At 38.4% G+C, this 13,524-nt stretch overlaps 1 protein-coding gene across 1 annotated transcript in view; it reads left to right on the top strand.

Annotated features, from left to right (window-relative positions):
- Nucleotides 1-13,524, top strand: part of SMCHD1 (structural maintenance of chromosomes flexible hinge domain containing 1) — a 236,957-nt gene that overhangs the window by 108,531 nt on the left and 114,902 nt on the right. The window contains exons 14-19 of the mRNA XM_007935470.1: nt 60-173; nt 735-841; nt 1,779-1,861; nt 2,026-2,139; nt 9,665-9,742; nt 9,822-9,941. Of these exons, the coding sequence (XP_007933661.1) occupies nt 60-173; nt 735-841; nt 1,779-1,861; nt 2,026-2,139; nt 9,665-9,742; nt 9,822-9,941 (616 nt within the window). The remainder of the gene's footprint in view (nt 1-59; nt 174-734; nt 842-1,778; nt 1,862-2,025; nt 2,140-9,664; nt 9,743-9,821; nt 9,942-13,524) is intronic.

Below are 13,524 nucleotides of genomic sequence, written 5' to 3'. Positions count from 1 at the left end.
TAAATCTATTCCTGTTACTAAATATTAATACTAAGACCTTTTTTTAAACTAAATACTAGGTTAAGACAATCAAGACTCTTCCCCTTTTTTATGGAAGCATAGTCAAATTTTTTCTTTATGGTGATCATGATGGAGAAGTATATGCTACAGGAGGAGAGGTTCAAATTGCAATGGTAAGACAGAAGTAATACATATTTTTTTAAAGTCTCTTGGTGATACATACTTCTGTTTAAATATTAAAATAAAGATATTTTAGATTTTGCCTGCATTTAGTTTTTCTTTTGGATAAAATGGTTGTGGTTTTAGCATGAATTTTCGTATTTGACATCTTTTATAATCTAAAGAATCTAACATCTGTATGTCCAGTGTTTTACAGGCATACATACATTATTGCTAATTATCACAGTAATTTAGTAAAGTATTCATTTTCTCAAGGGCATATGTGGGAGCTAGAACTCTATCTCAAGAATAAGTAACCCAAAAACTGCAGTGGATTTTTTTTTTACCTTTATACCATGCTCTGTTAATATTTGAGTAGTGTATAATTAGCCCTGAGGAAATTACATGAAAAACTGAAACAAACACTGTGGTATAATGTAGTATATATAATATGATTTATATATTTAATTAGGACAGAATATACTTTAGAAGAAGAAACAAACCATGGTTTTCATTATAGCTAAATTTTAAGAGTTTTCTTTGAATTGTTGGTAAAAATTTATTTATTCATTCAGGAACCTCAAGCACTGTATGATGAAGTAAAAACTGTGCCAATTGCAAAACTGGATAGGACAGTTGCTGAGAAAGCTGTAAAAAAATATGTAGAAGATGAAATGGCGAGGTAAGCCACATTTTAAGATGAATGACAAAAATAACTCTGGTGGCATAGTGCCTAAGGCATTTTTGACTGTTAACCAGAAGGCTGGCAGTTCAAACCCACCAGCCACTCCTCGGAAGGAAGGTTGGGCAATCTACTTCCTAGTGATACTTCCTTGGAAATCCAGGGAGGGGTCGCTATGAATCAGATCTGACTCGGCAGTGAGTTTTTGGTTTTTGACAAAAATAACAAGAAAGATGAATCATAATGCTTTTAAGTAAAGTAGTCTTGAGTGTGTTATTTTAATCTTACACTAGGACATTTGTAGTCTTAAATGTTGAACATATTGTAATGAACTAATTGCCATTTAAAAAAATTGACAGCCCTAGTTATTAAAAGAACAGAATCCCCGTATTTGTTTTGTAGAAAAAAGAGGGAATTTCATGTATTTAAAGTGTCACTCTTTCAGTTAATGTATTAATGCATTTAAAAGCAAAACAACAGTAATAAAAATTTGATTTGGCCTGCAACTAGAAGAAAATTATTATAACTGTAGGATAAAGATAGTACAAGAAACAGTAAAAGGGAATAGAAATGCAAAGTTCTGTTAGCTCTTCTCCTTACCTATCTAATAACCACTCATTTTAATTCTTACTGAATTTCACTGGTAATTATTTTATTCTATGTATTTATACCATCTCCCAAAAGTAAATGATACTATATATAGGAAAGAAAAAAGAGCAAAGAGTAACAATTCCTAGTTCTCAATACCACTTTTTCAGTAGTTACAGAGATACACAGGTAGGAAGAAATTTTAGATGATTAATCATATAAAATTCCATTTTAACCTTTCAAAATATATCAGAAAAACTTTTTAATATTCTAGTAACTTGTATTTTTTTCTAATTAAAACCATAATTGACATACTTTATAAAATACTGATATGCTGCTTTCATAATAGGCTCCCTGATAGACTGTCAATAACTTGGCCTGAAGGAGATGAATTATTGCCAAATGAGGTTAGGCCTGCTGGAACCCCTATTGGTATGTTTTCCATTTTTTCCCCTATTACTGAGAAATGATACTTTGTGTCTTACATTTCCCCAATATGTAAAAGAGCATGAAAAATTAAAATGTAATGTCAAGACATAGTAGATTCTTTGGGTGTAATTAACACACTTTTGTTCCTTTAAATTTTGGACTAATAGGTGCATTAAGAATTGAAATACTGAATAAAAAAGGGGAAGCAATGCAGAAGCTTCCAGGAACAAGTCATGGAGGGTCAAAGAAACTCCTGGTTGAACTCAAAGTTATATTACACTGTAAGTATACAAACTAATTTAGATCTTTAATACTGTCCTTAAATGTATAGGACAGATTTAAATATCTTCATGTAGTTATTAATGACCTAGCAATCTTAGACACTCTGATGTTGTTGTCTTCATTTCCTAGGGCTGCCATAAGAAAATACTACAAAGTGAGTGTAAATTGTGATTTGGGTGAAAGTTTACAGAGCAAATTCATTTTCCATAGAGCACATACATATTTTGTTTCATGACATTGATTGCAATCCCCAAAATGTAACAGCTCTCTTCCCACTTCTTCCCTATGGTTACCTTTTCCCTGTGTTCTTCTTTCCTATGCATTCCTGCCCTCTGAGCTATCTCCTGGTGCAAATACTCTCTTCACCTCTCCCATTATTGATTGTTCTAAAGAGTGTACCTACCTAGTGTACATGTTTACCATACATGCTTGTCTGTTCGACTGAAAGCCACAGGAGTGAGTTCAGTTCCAGGCCTGAAGCGTGAATAGGGGGCATAGTCTTGAAAGTTTCACCAGGCTCTATCAGAGGAGTAAGCTTGGTCTTTTTTATGATTTTGAGTTTGTGTCTCAAATGCATGTATATCTTTAAAAAAATAGGTATTTTCTTATGTACTTACAAATCTGTTATCATGGTAATTTGTTGGTATCATCAAATACGCACTACAGCTGAAATTTCCCTGATTTTCTAAAATACCATTTTCTGGTTGCTTTTTGGGATCAGGCACATGCATTGCATTTAGTAGTTATATGTCTTCTGAAGTTGTTTGTTACGTAGCAGAGCCTTTTCCTCCTTTTTCCCTTGCCACTGATTTGTTGACAAAACCCCCATTACTTATTCTAGAAAATAATTGTTTTCTTGTGATGTCATTTTCCACTCTTATTTTCTATTTCCTGAAAACTGGAAGTTTGTTTTAAAAACAGATCTACCTTTATTTTTTCTCTAAAGCAAGACTCAACACTTAGGTAATCTGTTACATTAAGTCATTGCCGTCAAATTGATTCTGACTCATAATGAACCTCCGTTGGGTTTTCCAAGGCTGTAAATCTTTATAGAAGTAGAATGAATACCTCATCTTCCTCCCATGGAGCAGCTGGTAGGTTTGAGCCTCCAACCTTCTGGTTAGCAGCCAAATGCCTATGCCACTAGAGCTCCTTAATCTATTACATTAAGAGGGACATAATGAATAATTGTTTCACTTTAAGCGATGCTAGGATGGGTTCCAAGGGTGGTGCAAATGGTTAAGTGCTTGATTATGCTTCCAAAAGTTCACAACCTTAAGAACCCTGTGGAGAAATTCTCCTCTAAACAAATGGGGTCACCATGATTTGGAAGCAACTCAAGGTGACCTAAGAACAACAGGATGGATTAGTGAATTCACTTGGTCATGTGATCTGTCCATTATAAAGTTCCTCTACTCACATCCATAATGTAATGGTTTCATCTATTTGCCTGAATCATTGATTTTTGGGGGGGACGGGGGGGAAGAACCCATTGCCATTGAGTCGATTCTGACTCATTGTGGTTCCATTTGTTATAGAATAGAACTCCTCAATAGAGGATTCTTGGCTGTATTTTTTATGGAAGCAGAACACCACTCACTTTTTTTTTCAGCTGCTGCTGGTGGGTTTGAACCACCAAACTTTGTTAGTAGTCAAGTGCACACCATTTTATACCATCCCAAGATGTATACTTTATTTTGTTAGAGGATGCAAAATGGTGATTTTTTAGATTGTTTCATTCTTTTAAAATTTACTCTCCATAATTTGCCTATGAAGAGATTTCTGTTATCAACTGGGGTTTTTTGTTTACTCTGAAAATGCCACTTTTACAGGATAGGCAGTACAAAAAGGCTTTTTTTTTTTTTTTTCTTTAATTAAAAATTCCCAGAGTTAGGAATTAGTGTTATACAGTAATGACCTGTTTTCTGAGTGCGATTGTGAATTTTTATGTATTTGAGTTTTAACGTTTATGGGTTATATATATTTAAAATACTACCTTCTTTATGATGCTCTTATGTCCTCTTGCTGTGACCCTGTTACTCACTGATAGCCTTCTGCTTGAAGATATCCTGGAATCTTGTACATGTGTCACCCCAGACCTGGATTCACCCATATCTCCTGGGTCTTTTCAATGAGTATGGTATCTAGAGACCACAGTCTGAGTGTTTTGGGTACTTACTGCCATTGGGTGAAATTGCTTCTAGCCTTTTTCATTTGACAACTAAGAATGTATATATTTGAAAGAAAAGAAAAACTGAATTATAATAATATTTTGGGTTAACCACTTTGATTTTCTACTTGTTTTTTCTTTTTTATATTGAAAATTTTTGTTCTTAAGAGTATTAACACTTTATCCTGACATATGTGTAGTTTCAAAATAATAGTATATTTACAAGTAGTAAGACTACTGACCACCACTCAACTGCCAGTTTGTCGTACTGTAGTAGCTTGCATGCTGCTATTAAGCTGGAGGCTATGTCAGCAGGGTCACCCGTGGTGGAAAGGTTTCAGTGGAGCTTCGAGAAAGAAGGATGGGGCCATCCACTTCTGAAAAAACTGACTAGTGAAAATCTTATGAATAGCAGTGAAGCACTGTGTGATACATTACTGGAAAATATTATGAGTAGACCTAAAAAATTGTCTGATATAGTGTTGGAAAGTGAGCTTCTTAGGTTGGAAGGCACTCAGAATACGACTGGGGAGGAGCTGCCTCCTCAAAGTAGAGTCGACCTTAATAATGTGGATGGAATAAAGCTTTTGGGACCTCCATTTGCTGATAGGATATGACTTAGAATAGGAAGAAACAGCTGCAAACATCCATTAATAATTGGAATGTGGAATGTACGAAGCATGAATCTAGGAAACTTGAAAGTTGTCAAAAGTGAAATGGAACACATAAAGATTGATATCCTAGGCATTAGTGTGTTGAAATGAACTGGTTTTGGCCATTTTGAATCAGACAATCATATGGTCTACTGTGCTGGAAATGACAAAATGAAGAGGAACAATGTAACGTTCATCATCAAAAAGAACATACTACGATCAATCCTGCGGTACAGTGCTGTCAGTAATAGGATAATTTCCATATGCCTACAAGGAAGACCAGTTAATATGACTATTATAAAAATTTATGCATGAACTACAAAAGCAAAAGACGCAGAAATTTCCGTGTCGGAAATTGACTAAACATGCAATCAAGATGTATTGACTGTTACTGGTGATTGAAATGTGAAATTTGGAAACAAAGATGAGGGATCGGTAGTTGGAAAATATGGTCTTAGTGATAGAAACAACACTGGAGATCATGATAGAATTTGGCAAGACCAACGACTAATTCATGCAAATACCTTTTTTTCAACAGCTCTACTTCCATAGTGATACTGCCTCGGAACTATGAGTTGGGTCTGACTTGATGGTTACCAAACAAGTGGACCTCACCAAATGGAATGCACGGAAACCATATCAACTATGTCTGTGGAAAGAGGTGAGGGGAACTTAAATATCATCACTCAGGACAAGGTCAAGAGCTGACTATGGTATAAGCCATCAACTGCTCACATACAAGTTCAAGTTGCAGCTGAAGACAGTTAAAACAAGTCCATGAGTGCCAAAATATGACCTTGATTATAACTCACTGTTGTCAAGTTGGATCCGACTCATAGCAACTCCTCCTTGATTTTCTGAGGCAGAATCGCTACAGAAGTAGATCGCCCAATCTTCCTTCTGAGGAGTGGTTGGTGGCTTTGAACTGCCAACCTTCTGGTTATCGGTCAAATGCCTTAGGTACTACACCACCAGAGCTCCTCATGACACCAGAGCAACTATCTGAAGAACAGATTTGACACATTGAACACCAGTGACCAAAGACTAGATGAGTTGTGGGATGACATGGAGAACAAAAATACATGAGGAAAGCAAAAGGTCATGGAAAAGACAGGAAGGGAAGGAAAGACCCAAAATGGATGTCAGAAAAGATTCTGAAACTACTCTTGAACAGAGAGTAGCTAAAATGAAAGGAAGAAATGTTGAAAAAAAGCTGAACAGAAGATTTCAAAGGGTAGCTCAAGAAGAGAATGTAAAGTATAATGAAATGGGCAAATACCTGGAATTAGAAAACCAAAAGGAAAGAACATTCTTAGCATTCCTTGAGCTGAAAGAACTGAAGAAAAATTTCAAGCCTCAAATTGCAATATTGAAGGATTCTGTAGACAAAATATTGAATGATGCAGGAAGCATCAAAAGAACATGGAAGGAATACACAGAGTCACTGTAGCAAAAAGAATTGATTGAAGTTCAGTCATTAAGAGAAAGCATCTGATCAGGAACCAGTGGTATTGAAGAAAGAAGCCAAAGCTGCAATGAAGAAATTGGCGATAAACAAGGCTTGAGGAATAGATGGAATACCCATTGAGATATTTCAACAAACTGTTGCAGCTCTGGAGGTGTTTACTCACCTATATCAGGAAATTTAGAAAGTAGCTACCTTGCTAACTGACTGGAAGAGATCCATATTTGTGCCCATTCCAAAGAAAGGTGATCCAATATATATAAATTATCGAGCACTATCATTAATACCTCATGCAAGTAAAATTTTGCTGAAAATCATTCAAAATTGATTGCAGCAGTATAACTTCAAGAAATTCAAGCTGGATTCAGAAGAGGAGGTGAAACAAGGGGTATCACTGCTGATGTCAGATGGATCTTAGTTCAAAGCAAAGAATACCAGAAAGCTGTTTACCTGTGCTTTTCTGACTATGCAAAGACATTCAGCTCTGTGGATCATAAAAAATTATGGATAACATTGGGAAGAATAGGAATTCTAAAACACTTTAATTGTGCTCATGAGGAACCTGTACATAGACCACAAGCCTGTTGTTCAAATAGAAGTGAATACTGTATGGCTTAAAATCAGGAAGGGTGTATTCTTTCACTGTACTTATTCAGTCTGTATGTTAAGCAAATAATATGATAATGTTGTTGTTGTTAATGTGCTGTCGAGTCGGACCCAACTCATAGCGACCCCTCCTTGGGTTTCTGAGGCGGTATCACTGTGGAGGTACATTGCCCAACCTTCCTTCCTAGGAGTGGCTGGTGGTTTGAACTGCCAGCCTTCTGGTTAGCAGTCAAGTGCCTTAGGCACTATGCTGCCAGAGCTCCCAAATAATATGATAAGCTGGATTATATTAAGAAGAATGTGGCATCAGGATTGGAAGAAGACTCATTAATAACCTGTGACATCCAGGTGACACAACCTTGCTTGCTGAAAGTGAAGAGGATGTGAAGCACTTACTGATGAAGATCAAAGAATATAATCTTCAGTATGGATTACATCTCAACATTTAGAAAACACAGATTCTCCTAACTGGACCAATAAGCAACATCATGATAAATGGAGAAAAGATTTAAGTTGTCAAAGATTGCATTTTACTTGGATCCATAATCAACACTCATGGAAGCAGTAGTCAAGATATTAGATGTCATATCTCACTGCACAGATTGGTTACAAAAGACCACTTTAAAGTGTTGAAGAGCAAAGCTGCCACTTGGAAGACTTAAGTGTGCCTGACCCATGCCATGGTATTTTCATTTGCCTCATGTGCATTTGAAAGGTGGAAAATGAATAAGGAAGACCTCAGAAAGAGTTAATGTCTTTGAATTGTGTGGTGTTGGTGAGGAATACTGAAAATAGCATGTACTGCCAGAAGAGTAAACACATTTGTCCTGGAAGAAATGCAGCCACGATGTTCCTTGGAGCAAGAGTGGCCAGACTCCATTTCACCTACTTTGGTCATGTTGTCAGATGGGACCATTCTCTTGAGAAGGGTATCAGGCTTGATAAAGTAGAGGGTGAGTGAAAAAGGGGAAGACCTTCAATAAGATGAATTGACACAGTGACTGCAATGATGGGCTCAAGCATAGCAGGGATCACGAGGATGGTGTAGGATCGGGCAGTTACTTGAATCTTGAAGGAGGCTTTTTTTTGTAAATTGTAGTGATAACATACATAACAAACAGAAGCCATCTCAACTGAAGAAAATTTTCAAGGAAAGTGATTTTTTTTTCTTTTTTTTTTTTTTTATTGTGATTTGGGTGAAGATTTACAGAGCAAATTCACTTTCCATACAGCCACTAATACACACTTTGTCTCATGACATTGACTACAATTTACCCCAATGCAACAGCTCCTCTCCTACTTTCTCCTGATAGTTACCTCTTCCCTGTGTCCTTCCCTCCATGCACTCCTGCCCCCTGAGCTCTCTCCCTGTGCATAAGCAGCCCTTCTTTCTCCCATGATTGTTCTCTCCCAGGAGAGTATCTACTTGAGGTAAATGTTCAACTCATATGCCTGTCTTTTGTTTGGCTGGAAACCACAGGTGTGGGTTTAATTCCAGACCTGAAAGGCAATTAGGGGCCATAGTCTCAGTGGTTCCACCACGCTCTATCAGACCAGCAAACCTGCCCCCCCCCTTTTTTTTTCCCTCCAAACGATTTTGAGTTTTGTTCCACATTGTTCTCCCTCTCCATCAAGGATCTCCTACATAGATCCCCTTCCAAGTAGATGACAGTGGTAGCTGGGCACCATCTAATTCTTCTGGTCTCATAGTCATAGGCTGCAGATCGGATAGTGTACCAGTCACTAGGACTAATTGTTTCCATGAATTTTGGTTTTCTTCATTCTTCTTTGCTCTTGACGAGGAGAGACCCATCGTTGCATCTAGATGGAAGCTTGCTAGCTTTTAAGATCCCAGTCGCTACTCGCCAAAGTAGGAGGTGGAACAATGTTTGTATACTATGTTGTGCCAATTGAGCTTGATGTCCCCTGCGACTATGGTCCCAAGCGCGCAGGATCAACTACTTGGTTGCTCTGGGTAGCTGGCTGTGACCAAGCAGTGAGCACAACCTTGCCCCTTGTCAGCTCTACTATACACCTGGGAGTTCTGATCATTTCACCTAAACTCATAGGACCATTGTCTGCCAACTCTATATATGTTCTTGGATACACTCCCCATTTCATAGACATACCTAATTTTTCAGCCTGTCCACCCATCTATCCACCCATATGCCTATTTTTGCCTTCACTGACAACACAGTACTATATGTGCAAAAGGGTTCATATTTGTTGTCCGTACCTCCCATGTACCTTTCTCTGACTTTTTCATCCTCAATGCTGCCATATTGGTCACTCAAATACATTGCCCTTCTTTTCACCCAAATCAATCTCTAAGAGAAAGTGATTTTTAATATCAAATGAAATCTCCATATTACATTCTTTTGTTTATATTACTAAATTTATTTACAGATACATTTTCAAGATGGAGATAAAAGGATTTTTATTTTATCAGATGCTTGAGTAAAATTTCATTACCGTTGTTGACTTCCATAGGATAGCTTTAAATCTTCTACAGCTTCAAAAGAATTTTTAAATGTAGAGCAAATAAATATTTTATATCAGTGCAACAGTTTGCATTAATATTTTAAACTTAATTTCTAAAATCCTAAATTTTTCTTTCTTTTTTATTTAAGCTCCAAATGGAAATAAAGAAATAATTTCACATATTAGTCAACATGGAGGAAAATGGCCTTACTGGTTTAAAAAAATGGGTGAGTTATAATTCTGACTGTTAAAAATTGTATCAGTATTATGTTGACTTAATTTTAAATTTCTTCTTAATTTATGCAGAAAATATTCAAAAACTGGGGAATTATACATTGAAATTACAAGTTGTGTTGAATGAAAGTAATGCAGACACTTACGCAGGAAGACCGTTGCCATCTAAAGCTATTAAATTTTCTGTTAAAGGTAGGCCAAACAATACATAATTTTATATGCTAATGATTGCATTTTAAATCCAAGGGGAGGAAGGATAGATAATTCACTAAAAGATGATTTATCAATTGGGCAACTTTCTTAATCTTAAAAAGTCTTTATAAATCCTCTTGATAATCGTAATTCTACTGAATTTTGAAGGTATTGCATCATTGTTTTCTGTCTTCCATTATGGTGTACTGTGATGTCTGCTTGGCTGGACTATGATTCTCAGTGATTTGGCATACACTTTGTAATCATCTTTCATTTTGTGATTTGATATGTACAGCCAGTCCATTGACTGGGGCATTTCCTTAGGGATGTGGCCTGCCTCCATTATATAAATGGATGTTCTGGCAGACCTCTTTTGACCCTGGACTTTTCTCATTGCCTGACTTCTGATTCTTGGAATTAAGCCTGCAGTCGTCTTCAGCCTGCTGTCTGACCTGCAGATTTTGGATTCATTTACCCCTGCAACCATGTGAGCCTGCAGAAGCCTTCAGCCTACTGCCTGACCCATGGTTTTGGGACTTGTTAGCCCCTATAGTTGCATGGGCCATGTCATTGAAGTAAATCTCTATGTATATACATATATGTACTTCACTGGTTTTGCTCCTCTGGACTAAGACATGTACTGATTTACTTTTTTCTCCTTTGTGTCTGTTGGTTTTATTCTTCTACTCTATTACCTTAACTTGATGCTCTAGGCTTTCTATTGTGTCTTATTTTTCTGCTGTCGTTTTTCAGTTTCTAAAATCTCTTTTAGTAGTGCTCTGTCCCTTAGTCTATAGATGTGTTAGACTGGGTTCTCTAGAGAAACAAAAAACAGCAAAGCTTATATGTATATAAAGAGAGAGAGAAATTTATCTTAGGAAAGTGGCTCACAAATGTATAGAAGCCGGCAAGTCCAAAGTCCCTTGGAGCAAACATCAGGCTGGAGGCTTTTCTTAGCTTCCGCAACTGAAGGGGCCGAGAAGCTCAAGGTTGGCAGGTAGTATACTGGCTGTTGACTCCAACAAATGATGAATCCAAGATCTCCAGGCTGAACGGTGGACTGCTGACTCACAGACAGTTGTAGGCAGCACAACAGAATCCCGATCCACAGAAGAATGTCTCTCATCCCAGGATGTCCCTGGATATCGTAGAAGCAGGCCACACCCCTAGAGAAACTCCCCTTGAACAGATTGGTCACTCAGAACACAGTCATCCGATCCCATCATGGGAACAAGAAGTGGGGTCCAGCCAAGTTGACACACAGGTCCAACTATCACAGTCCTACCTCTTGTCACTTTGACAGTTGTACACATCTTCTTAACCATATATAATCTCTAAATAAGGACAGTTTTAGAGTCATATTTGTGCCTAATGTGATATGCTAACACACATACAACCAAAATGCATTAACCTTACTTATATTTCACAGTTCATAACAGAAGGAAACAAATATTTGATGCACATATATAATGAAGAAATATAACAATATATATAAATTATAAAATATAAAAATATAACAATCAGTCCTCGTTTCTTCAGATGGTCATGAGGTCGTAGCTGTGATATTCAGAACTACTTTCTTCCACTACCAATTCTGTATTTCCCTTGCCCTCAGCAAGCACCTCAGCTGGTCATGGTTCTTTGCCTGGTGTGGTGACCCAAACCTTCATTCCTGAAGGATCTGGGCCGTTAGCAGTCATATCAGAATTGAGTTGCTGTAATTTTCCATTGACTTTAATCACAGGGCATGGTAGTACTAAGAGACGTCCTAAAGAATCTCCTGTATTCCAGACATATCTTCTTTACCTCCATTATGTAAAGCCAACCCAATTTCCCCTTGGTAATCAGGATCTGTCACAGTAGATAGTACAGTAATGCCCTTCTTTGTCTGTTGATCCAGAGACATAAGGGAGCCAAAATGGCCAGGTGGCATTCTTAATTTCCAGTTCAATGCAATCAGTATTATGTCTCCAGGTGGGAGTGTTCCTCCCTTTGGGACTAAGATCTCCAGACCCGCAGAGCCATAGGGTGGCAGGGACAGGGAGCAAAAAATTTTTGAGTGGGCCACTAGGGGTAATAGTGAGTGGTACCACTCCTATTTCCATCCCTTGTTTCCTGGACCCATGAATCCTGACTATTGGAGAAGCAACCATATATTGGATGCTGGTTTAGAGCATATACAGCCTTCTGGAGAACATTGCCCCAACCTTTCAAGGTATTGCCACCCAGCTTGTGCTATATTTGTGTTTTTAAGAGGCCATTCCATCATTCTATCAAGCCAGCTGCTTCAGGATGATGGGGAACTTGATAAGACCAGTGAATTCCATGAGCATAAGCCCATTTGCCGCACGTCATGTGCTGTGAAATGAGTCCCTTGATCCGAAGCAACGCTGTGTGGGATACCGTGACTGTGAATAAGGCATTCTGTAAGTCCATGGATGGTAGTTTTAGTAGAAGCATTGCGTGCAGGGAAGGCAAATCCATATCCAGAATAAATATCTATTCCAGTAAGAACAAAACACTGTCCTTTCCATGGTGGAAGTGGTCCAGTGTAATCAACCTGCCACCAGGTTGCTGGCTGATCACCCTGAGGAATGGTTCCATATTGCGGACTCAGGGTTGTCTCTGCTGTTGGCAAATTGAGCACTCAGCAGTGGCAGTAGCCAAATCAGCCTTGGTAAGCAGGAGTCCATGTTGCTGAGCCCATGCATAACCTCCATCCCTGCCACCATGGCCACTTTGTTCATGAGCCCATTGAGCAGTGACAGGAGTAGCTGGGGGAAAAGGACGGCTGGTTTCCACTGAACATGTCATCCTATCCACCTGATTGTTAAAGTCTTCCTCTGCCAAGGCCACTTTTTGGTGGGCATTCACATGAGACACAAATACCTTTACTCTTTTGGCCTGTTCAGAGAGATCTATCCACATACCTCTTCCCCATACATCCTTATCACCAATCTTCCAATTATGCACCTTCCAAGTCCCAAACCATCCAGCTAAGCTGTTAGACACAACCCATGAATCCATATATAATCGCATATCTGGCCATTTTTTATTCCATGCAAAGTGAACAGCCATATGTATGGCTCGAAGATCTGCCCATTGGCAGGATTTCCCTTCACCACTGTCCTTAAAGGAAGTCCCAGAAAGGGGCTGCCGTGCCGCTGCTGTCCACTTTTGAGTGGTGCCTGCATATCGGGCAGAACCATCTGTAAACCAGCATGAGTTTTCTCTTCCTCAGTCCTCCTCATGAGGCCATAGGTGCAGAGTGGGACAGGGAAGGTAACGTGACTGGAGTGGAGACCATAGGCATTTGAGCCACTTACTCATGCAACTTACTTGTGCCTTCAGGTTCCGCTTGAGCCCGATCTCTGATATACCACTTCCATTTAATGATGGAGTGCTGCTGTGCATATCCAACTTTATGACTCTGTGAGTCAGACAACACCCAGTTCATGATGGGTAGCTCAGACCTCATGGTGACTTGGTAGTGGCCCATGGTTAGGTGTTCAGTCTCTACCAAAGCCCAGTAACAAGCCAAAAGCTGTTTCTCAAAAGGAGAGTAGTTATCTGCAGAGGATGG

Source organism: Orycteropus afer, unplaced genomic scaffold (assembly GCF_000298275.1).
Source record: "Orycteropus afer afer isolate SDZICR_OR568_19922 unplaced genomic scaffold, OryAfe1.0 scaffold00028, whole genome shotgun sequence".
NCBI classification, from domain to species: domain Eukaryota; kingdom Metazoa; phylum Chordata; class Mammalia; order Tubulidentata; family Orycteropodidae; genus Orycteropus; species Orycteropus afer.
Note: the sequence above shows the minus strand (reverse complement) of the source record. Positions and strands in the feature narration are given on the sequence as shown.